This window comes from Osmerus eperlanus, chromosome 15, assembly GCF_963692335.1.
Source record: "Osmerus eperlanus chromosome 15, fOsmEpe2.1, whole genome shotgun sequence".
NCBI lineage: Eukaryota > Metazoa > Chordata > Actinopteri > Osmeriformes > Osmeridae > Osmerus > Osmerus eperlanus.
The window spans coordinates 3,023,158-3,032,473 of NC_085032.1; the positions used below are offsets into that span (position 1 = coordinate 3,023,158).

Consider the following 9,316-nt stretch of genomic DNA (forward strand, 5'->3'; position numbering starts at 1 on the left):
AGGTATGTGGTTATGAAGCCCAGGAAAAGTAGTTAAACAAGAGAACACACACACACAATAAACAGCACATGACACAGCTTGAAATGCTTTTCTATACATTCTTTTAAAGTGGAATCAAATCCATTGCTGTAGGATGGAGGTCATTGGTCTGTGGAGTAGCCCTGATGGAGAATATACAATCTTCAAATAAATTACGTTCATAAAAACAGCAACCCAGCCTACAGGAGGGGCCGTAGAATTTGGCATTCTGCTGCAGGGCTCTGGAACATTACAACATAAGAACTCTGTTTTCCTAGTGACAGTAATAATTATATTCATCATACAGTAGTAGTAAGACAGACATGTTTCATCATTCTATGTTATCGGCTTCATGTACATCTGAACAGCTGGTATCTGATGGCTGAGGAGGGGGTTGAGTGAAAAGAAGTGTGTGTGTGTGTGAGATGGGGTGAGGTGTGTGAGTGTGTGTGTGTGACAGGAAGAGGAGTGTGTGAGACAGGGAGAGGGGTGAGGAGTGTGTGTGTGTGTGTGTGTGTGTGAGGCAGGGAGAGGAGTGAGTGTGTGAGAGATGGAAAGGGGTGAGCAGTGTATGACAGAGAGGGGATGAGGAGTGTGTGTGAATGAGAGAAAGAAAGATAGGAGTGTGTGTGAGAGGGGGGGTGAGGAATGTGTGATATTGTGTGTGTGTGTGAGAGAGATAGGTGTGAAGATGAGATACATCAGCTCATGAACACTATTTAGGTCCTCTAGATAGTCCAGATAGTCACCTGGCAAAGGTCTGAACAGTCAAGGCTGAGATGTGTGGTGTGTGTGTGTGAAAGCGTGTGATATTCCAGCTTCGTTATTGTGTATGTGATACATATCAGTCCAGGGCCAGAAGAGGCTGTGCAGTGTTGTCTCTGTCCTGTTGTCTTAGTGTCCCTGGCTCCACAGCGGACTGGGACCTGTAACATACACACACACAATGCTTTAATATCAAGAGGAGTCATATTGCTTATTGCAGAGTAATACAAAAGCTGCTCCATGTCAGTATCAGAGTGGACCAGACAACTCTGAGGACCAGACAGAATCCTGAGGACCAGACAACCCTGGGGACCAGACAGAATCCTGAGGACCAGACAGAACCCTGAGGACCAGACAGAATCCTGAGGACCAGACAGAATCCTGAGGACCAGACAGAACCTTGCAAAGAAGAAAAGACTACATAGAAAATACTACGCTGTGATTGGAAGCTCAGACTGCTGCCACTGATTGGTGAGTTTGACCTGCCCCAGCTGGATATGGGGAGGATGAATCAGGATTGTTGTTGTTGTTAATCTGCTGTTGACTGAGACCCAGTTAATACCAGATACTCAGGAGCTTAGTGCTTAGCTTAGTGCTCCACACCCTCACCAGGCTGGCCTCCTTCACTCCTCTCCCTCCGTCCCTCTCTCCTCTCCCTCCCTGCCCTTACATCTACCTTCTCTCTCTTCTCCCTCTCTCCTCTTCCTCACTGCCCTCACCCGCTGCCCTGCCCTTCCTCCCTCTCTTCTCTCCTTTGTCCTCCTTCTGATCCTTCGTTTCTCTGGTGATGATGTGTACCACCGTCCGACAGGGATCTGAAACTGACCTTCTGACTACCATCTATGGTCCTAATACCGCAGATGCACTATATATATATAGACCTCCTTCTACCCAAAATATGCTGTAGAAATGCCTGTCATTACAGCTGTTCAAGTGTTGGTTAAATTAAGAAAAGGAAGAAGTTTGTGTATTTATCTCGCCAGCCAACCAGCCAGTCCTAGTTTAGAATGTTCTGGCATGGCCCTGGTCTTCCATGGCTCAGAGTGAGTGTGTGTGTGCACTTTTCTAATGGTCCATAAAGTAAGAAACATATGAAACACATGTATACACACTATGCCTAATGCCTCCCTCTAACCTCAGGACAATAGTGATTTACTGACATGTGTTTACTGACTGGAGGCAGGCTGGTTAATCATTCTGCCACTTCCGACAGCAGACGGTCATTACAGGACAAGAGGGACAGCTTGAGTCTGGACCCTCAACTGCTCTGCTCCTTACTAGCCTGCTCTAAGATGCTCTACTCTGCTCTATACTGCTTTACTTTTTACTGCTCTACTTTATTCTACTCTATACTCCTCTCCTCTTTTCTGCTCTATACTGCTTTTTACAGCTCTACTTTATTCTCCTCTGTACTATTTTTTTTGCTCTATACTGCTCTTCTTTTTTGCTCTAAACTGCGCTACTTTTTACTGATCTACTTTATTGTACTCTATACAGCTCTACTTTAATCTACTCTATACTGCTTTACTTTTTACTGATCTACTTTATTCTACTCTATACTCCTCTCCTCTATTCTTCTCTATACTGCTCTACTTTACACTGCTCTACTCTATACTACTGTATTTTTTTACAGTTCTATTTTATTCTGCTCTGATTATGCTGGTTCTCATTTTAGAGGTATGCTTGATTTAACTCTCCTCATGACAAGTGCACACCTCAGTTTACCCCTTCTTTCCTCCCTCACCTCTTCATATACCCGTTCTCTCCTCACCTCACCTCTTCATCTACTTCTTTTCTCCTCACCTCTTTGTCTACCCATTCTCTCCTCCCTCACCTCTTCATCTGCTCCTTCTCTCCTCCTCCAGGGTAGTTCTCTCGGACATGCAATGCATCATAGGTGAGGGTGTACTCGGTCTCGTCATGGTAGTCGGGCCCCAGTAGCGAGCGTGCCCAGATGCCCATGTCATAGGGAGGAAGTGTCCCACCAAACTCTGATGGCAGGCAGTCTGGCTGCAGGATCTGGTGCAGAGTGTTCAGGTTGTTACCATGGAGAAAGATCTGGTGGAGGAGGGAGGGAGAGACAGAAGGACCGAGAGGGAGAGAAGGAGGAAGGAAGAGAGATGGAGGGAGGAGAAGGAGAGGGATAAAATACACAATACTGTTTAAATACACAAACCATTATTCCATAACATTGACTATGTGATTTTAAAATGAGGATTCAAGATCATGGTAACTAAGCTACCAGGTGTCCTCTCTATGAAAGAAGCTGTTTTCTAATTGGCTCACTTGAAGTGACTTGAAACTTAAACCCCTTTCATCTCAGCATTCCCACCCCCTGACTCTGAGAAGCTAACTAAACATTCAAACAACTTTCACTGCTGCAGGCAGGGTGATAACTAGCTACTGCACTAAAGGTTTTACACATGAGATTTAGAGAAAGCAGGAAGAGTTACTCGTTTCCTGGTCTTGTCCTTGAGGAAGGGCTTAATGATGGTGTACATGGCATGGATGTACCACGGCTGGTTCACAAAGTGGATGCCTCCAAAGCGGGCAGGAAAGCTGTCCTGTGGAGAGCAGAGAAGAGATGACTGTCAGGATGATACACATACAGTTAGGTCGATAAATATTTGGACATTGACACCATTTTCATCATTTTGGCTCTGTATACCACCACAATGGATTTGAAATGAAACAATCAAGATGTGCTTTAAGTGCAGACTTTCAGCTTTAATTTCAGGGTATTTACATCCAAATCAGGTGAACGGTGTAGGAATGACAACACATTTTATATGTGCCCCCCCCCCTTTTTAAGGGACCAAAAATAATTGGACAAACTAACATAATCATAAATCTAATTGTCACTTTTAATACTTGGTTGCAAATCCTTTGCAGTCAATGACAGCCTGAAGTCTGGAACCCATAGACACCCAGACGCTGGGTTTCGTCCCTGGTGATGCTCTGCCAGGCCTCTACTGCAACTGTCTTCAGTTCCTGCTTGTTCTTGGGGCATTTTCCCTTCAGTTTTGTCTTTAGCAAGTGAAATGCATGCTCAATTGGATTTAGGTCAGGTGATTGACTTGGCCATTGCAGAACATTCCACTTCTTTGCCTTAAAAAACTCTTTGGTTGCTTTCGCAGTATGCTTCGGGTCATTGTCCATCTGCACTGTGAAGCGCCGTCCTATGAGTTCTGAAGCATTCGGCTGAATCTGAGCAGATAATATTGCCAGAAACACTTCAGAATTCATCCTACTGCTTTTGTCAGCAGTCACATCATCGATAAATACAAGGGAACCAGTTCCATTGGCAGCCATACATGCCCACGCCATAACACTACCTCCACCATGCTTCACTGATGAGGTGGTATGCTTTGGATCATGAGCAGTTCCTTCCCTTCTCCATACTCTTCTCTTCCCATCATTCAGGTACAAGTTGATCTTGGTCTCATCTGTCCATAGGATGTTGTTCCAGAACTGTACAGGGTCTTTTAGATGTTTTTTGGCAAACTCTAATCTGGTCTTCCTGTTTTTGAGACTCGCCAATGGTTTACATCTTGTGGTGAACCCTCTGTATTTACTCTGGTGAAGTCTTCTCTTAATTTTTGACTTTGACACAGATACGCCTACCTCCTGGAGAGTGTTCTTGATCTGGCCAACTGTTGTGAAGGGGTTTTTCTTCACCAGGGAAAGAATTCTTCTGTCATCCACCACAGTTGTTTTCCGTGGTCTTCCGGGTCTTTTGGTGTTGCTGAGCTCACCAGTGCGTTCTTTATTTTTAAGAATGTACCAAACAGTTGATTTGGCCACACCTAATGTTTTTGCTATCTCTCTGATAGGTTTGTTTTGATTTTTCAGCCTAACGATGGCTTGCTTCACTGATGGTGACAGCTCTTTGGACTTCATATTGAGAGTTGACAGCAACAGATTCCAAACACAAATACCATACTTGAAATGAACTCTAGACCTTTTATCTGCTCCTTGTCAATGAAATAACGAACTCCCATGAGGGAATAACATACACCTGGCCATGGAACAGCTGAGCAGCCAATTGTCCAATTACTTTTGGTCCCTTAAAAAGGGGGGGGCCACATATAAAATGTATTGTAATTCCTACACCGTTCACCTGATTTGGATGTAAATACCCTGAAATTAAAGCTGAAAGTCTGCACTTAAAGCACATCTTGATTGTTTCATTTCAAATCCATTGTGGTGGTATACAGAGCCAAAATGATGAAAATTGTGTGAATGTCCAAATATTTATTGACCTAACTGTATACATACCCCTGTCCCCTGGACAGGGCTCAGCCTACTTACAATAATTTAAAAGAGAAAGAAAGGAGACAGAGAGAGACAAGGATGGATGTGTTTCTGTGTGTGTTTTTGTGCGTTTGTTTGTGTGTTTGTGTGTGTGTGTGTGTACATGCCTACCTGTAGGCCTTCGATGGCCAGTTTGAGGATGTTGGGTGTGAGCTTGGAGGCCTGTTTGAAGGAGAAGTTACTCCAGTCGATGATGAGGATGAAGCCGTTGATCTGCAGCTCTGGGTTCTCTATCAGCACCTCCAGAGACAGCAGGATAGCCCGTAGGATGTCTGTGAACGAGTTCCTGGAGAGGGGAGGAGACACAGACAAGATTATCTGATACATTTTGTATTTAATTTAAGGGTAATATATTATCCTAGGTCACCATCTTATTTTTGATGGTCACTGATTTGTATTAGGTGCCCCCCCCATCCCCCTCCTTCATAATCTTGGTTGTGGTTGTGAAGTCCTACCTGCCCTGGTCCCAGTTAGAGGCAAACAGGATGAGGATCTTGCGTCCGTGCTGGTCAGGCGTCTCCAGAACTCCTGGAAACCCATCCATCAGGGCCCGCTTGATCCCTGGGTCGTCCACCTTGAAGCTCTGGAACATGTCCAGGTTCTGCTGCCGGAACTGGAAGTACTGGGCCAGCAGGCGAAACGTCTCGGCCTGGTTGAACTTCCTGGCTCGCAGAAAGCGCAGGATGAAGTCATCGTCGGTCCTGAGGAAGCCGATGTCTGGCCTGGTGACAATCATGTCTCTGACCTGCTGGATGTCCTGGTGCAGCGTGTCCGGGTTCTCGTTCAGCTCCAGACGGGCCTTCTCCAGGCTGTCAGGACTCAGGCCTGTGTGAAGGTGAGTCATGGTTCTGGCAGCTTCCGCCTCTCTCAGTTCAGTCTCTCTGTCTGGGTCTAGGAAGGGTTCAGGACCTTATACTTAAGAAACAAATTTGGCTGCTGTCCTACTCCTGTGTAGTGTGGTCATCACGGCGTCTGTCTTCCTCCCTAGCCTGGGGTCAGGGGTCAGGGATGAAGGCAGCTCCTCCTTTGACCTCTAGCCTGCAAACAGAATGGATCAGAAACATGGGTCAGGGGGAATGTTCCTTTAATATATAGAATAGGACATTTCTTTCAAAAAGAAGCGGAATTATAGAGCTTTTCTTTTTTCTCAAAACAATAGAGTAGAACAAAAGAGTTTGAAATGTACAATATTATTACTCACAGAGTCACACAGACCTACAGTAATAGCTCAAAGCATATCTGAGCATAAATTAAAATTACATTCATAATGACGTTTTCTCAAAAGCCAGTTGAACGGTCAGGAATTTATAAATCATTGTTCAAGGTTAACCAGGTAAAGAGTATCCCTAGCCTTCACCGCACCGTACCCCAGGACACTGGAGAGTTGGCACATTAACGAGGCTGACGTAGTCAATAAAGTCCAGTTATTCCCTACAGCTTCATAGTGATGGTCGACATGCATTAGTTCAGATAAATAGCTCGCATGTATCCGGGCTGCAGTCATCGCATGTTGGTCTATGTTCAGTTGTAATAATAATGATCTATGAAAAAGAGATAACGCGAAGCGGATTTGGCTTTCTATATGATGTTTATATATCACTTGCGTCAGATGACGTCTCGCAGCCACCACCACCACCTGCCACCCGCACCAATAACCTGTCGTGTCCAAAAATGAAAAACAGGTACAGAAAATATAGAATATCGTCACGAATATTATACATGTTTAGAAAGACAAATGTTATACTCACACCCACACCTATCGGCACGCCCTATAGAAACCTGCTAGGTGTACCGACGGAGCGTCTGGCCGCTCGGCACACATCGGCCTGTCATTTCACTGCTGGCGCGGACCATCGCACCAATTTGAGAAAATTGTTCAAATAAAAACCTAAATACTCAGAAGAAAGATCACTGAAGACGATTCTGGACTGCTTTACATTCGATATGGCATCTGGTCCGTCTCAGGCTCGATCATCAAACCGGACTAGAAGGATGCTCTGACCCATGAAAAGGACCGCTTGGCAGCCACGCGCGGCGCTACAGCTCCGGTGATGGTTGTGGAGCAGCGCATCACCGTCGGGACAGGATGAAGACGAGGCTGATTACACGGAGGAGGAGAGACGGAGATGGAGATTACTGACGGATGTGCTCGGAGATGTGATGAGAGATCACCGGAATAGTGCTCACACTTCATGCCAATGTAGACTGCGGTGCTAGAAGACATACAAAACGACTAATAATAATAATAGTTATAATAAATATTTTATAAAAAATAATTATATTTTAATTATTATAATAGGCTACTGATAGCCTATACGTTGGTAATATTATTAGTAGTAGTATCATAGTTTATAGGATTTGTATGAGATACATTTGTTAAAGGCCGAGCAGGAATTGGACGCCGTACCCATCCAGTGTTCAGAAATGAACGCTCAGTGTAACAGGTCAAGGAATTACTAATATTTGTGCAACCTTTCATTTTTTATTTTGTGTATATGACTTTATTTAACCAAAATCTTGGTTTCTTTTATGGTAGCTGTTGAGAGTATTGTTTGTTGTGTAAGCGGTAGTGATTAGAAGTTCGGATCATTTTACTGACTCGGTTCTTTGAATCTCTTTCAGTAAAAAGAACTAATCTTTTTTCGAGTAATACGTTAATTTCAACAGGGTGGGGGGGGGGGGGGGTGTTGCTCAAATTTGTTAGCCAATTACCTGGCCTAAATACGTCCACTGCAAACATTTATCACATTCTCATGTAGACCTGCATGTAAACCAGAAGATACTATTTTAAAAGAAATTCCTGGATTAAAATAATGCATCATGACAGTTTGTATGATTCAAAATGGTCATTTCACACTAGCATTTAATTATCACGGCAAACAATTACACTGCACTTAACTGTAAGTAAAGTACAAAAAAGTCAAAATAACAAAACCTGTAATTATTACTTGTGAACGAATATTATTCACTTCTTACTAAACCTAGTTGCATAATCAATTTATTTTTGCCCCCCTAAGGATCCGTCAATATTTGGACTACATAGACAAAGTCGGTGTCAAAAGTTTCATCTTGGTAGCGATTGAGTTGCTTGTATTTTTATTTAGGCTACGTTCCGTTGCACGGTTTAGGCTGAAATTCAAATTTTTGTGGCAAAAAGTGCCTTGTGTCAACGAAGGGAACTCAGTGCCAGCCTACTTCACAACGTCAGCACACGTTAGCAACGACGCATGGATACAACGTGCATTGCTGTTGCACAGCAAGTATCAAATCGTGTCATGGTGTACTAGCAGCATTATACATTTAAGCAATTCAAGACTTGCATGTACAGTAAGTAATGTCACATTAAATAATGTATTTAAACTCAAGCTTGTGTGGTGCGTCGCTGTCTTCAATGCCACAGCCTAAACCTTATGTCAAAAGAAACGTTTTTAATTTCCGGCGCATTCAAACAATCCCCTCAGTGAAGTTTGGCTAGCATCAGCTTCTCCACGCAGGGTTAGGGTTAGACCCTAACTGACTGAGACCAAAAAGTCGCATTTGGGGGCATATTTTCAGTAGAGCTGTCCCCACTCAGTCGACTAGTCAATTTTCTGGTCGATATGCTCTTGGTCATTAAGATTTTTTTAGTCGAGCTGCCTTATGGCAGTGTGAGATCTGATTCAGGGGGATCAGATGGCTGAGTGGTTAGAGAATCGGGCTAGTAATCAGAAGGTCGCTGGTTCGATTCCCGGCCGTGCAAAATGACGTTGTGTCCTTGGGCAAGGCATTTCACCCTACTTGCCTCGGGGGAATGTCCCTATACTTACTGTAAGTCGCTCTGGATAAGAGCGTCTGCTAAATAACTAAATGATTCCCGCTTGTGTCATCATTGCTGAATTAACGAAATGTCCTACAGAAATTGTAGATTATATTATTTAAGACAAATAAAGCAACTCAAAAAATATATAATATAAAAGAAAATGTGTTACTGTTTTCCCTTTCGTTAATCTGCGGTTTGTTTTGGTTTGGTATTTTGCACACGGCACGAGCACAATTGGCTGCCGAACTACAAACTCTGCTATGGCTTACTTTGTCGGTGTTATTAGTCAAAATGGCAAAGAAATCTGTGGTATGGCAGCATTTCATTAAAGTACATTTACAAAGTACCGGGTGTCTCGAAAAACGTTGAATGCAAACTCTGCCAACAACGGTTTATTTTTCATAGTTCAACGTCTAATAT

At 43.6% G+C, this 9,316-nt stretch overlaps 1 protein-coding gene across 1 annotated transcript; it reads right to left on the minus strand.

The window, feature by feature from the left end:
- Positions 1–761: 761 nt before the first annotated feature.
- Positions 762–7,180, minus strand: LOC134034961 (clavesin-1-like). The gene is made up of 6 exons (XM_062479700.1): positions 6,846–7,180; positions 5,553–6,135; positions 5,209–5,383; positions 3,237–3,347; positions 2,618–2,841; positions 762–944 (listed from the first exon to the last, which is right to left on the minus strand). Exons 2-6 carry the CDS (start codon positions 5,939–5,941, stop codon positions 863–865), a joined length of 981 nt encoding a protein of 326 aa, XP_062335684.1. The 5' UTR covers positions 5,942–6,135; positions 6,846–7,180; the 3' UTR covers positions 762–862.
- Between the last annotated feature and the right edge of the window lie 2,136 nt (positions 7,181–9,316).

Coding starts and splice junctions, on each gene's coding strand:
- LOC134034961 (XM_062479700.1), bottom strand. CDS start 5,941: ATGACTCACCTTCACACAGGCCTGAGTCCTGACAGCCTGGAGAAGGCC. Junction 5,384..5,552: donor TCTAACTGGGACCAGGGCAG/GTAGGACTTCAC, acceptor TCCCCTCTCCAG/GAACTCGTTCACAGACATCC. Junction 945..2,617: donor GAGAAGGAGCAGATGAAGAG/GTGAGGGAGGAG, acceptor TGTATGTTACAG/GTCCCAGTCCGCTGTGGAGC.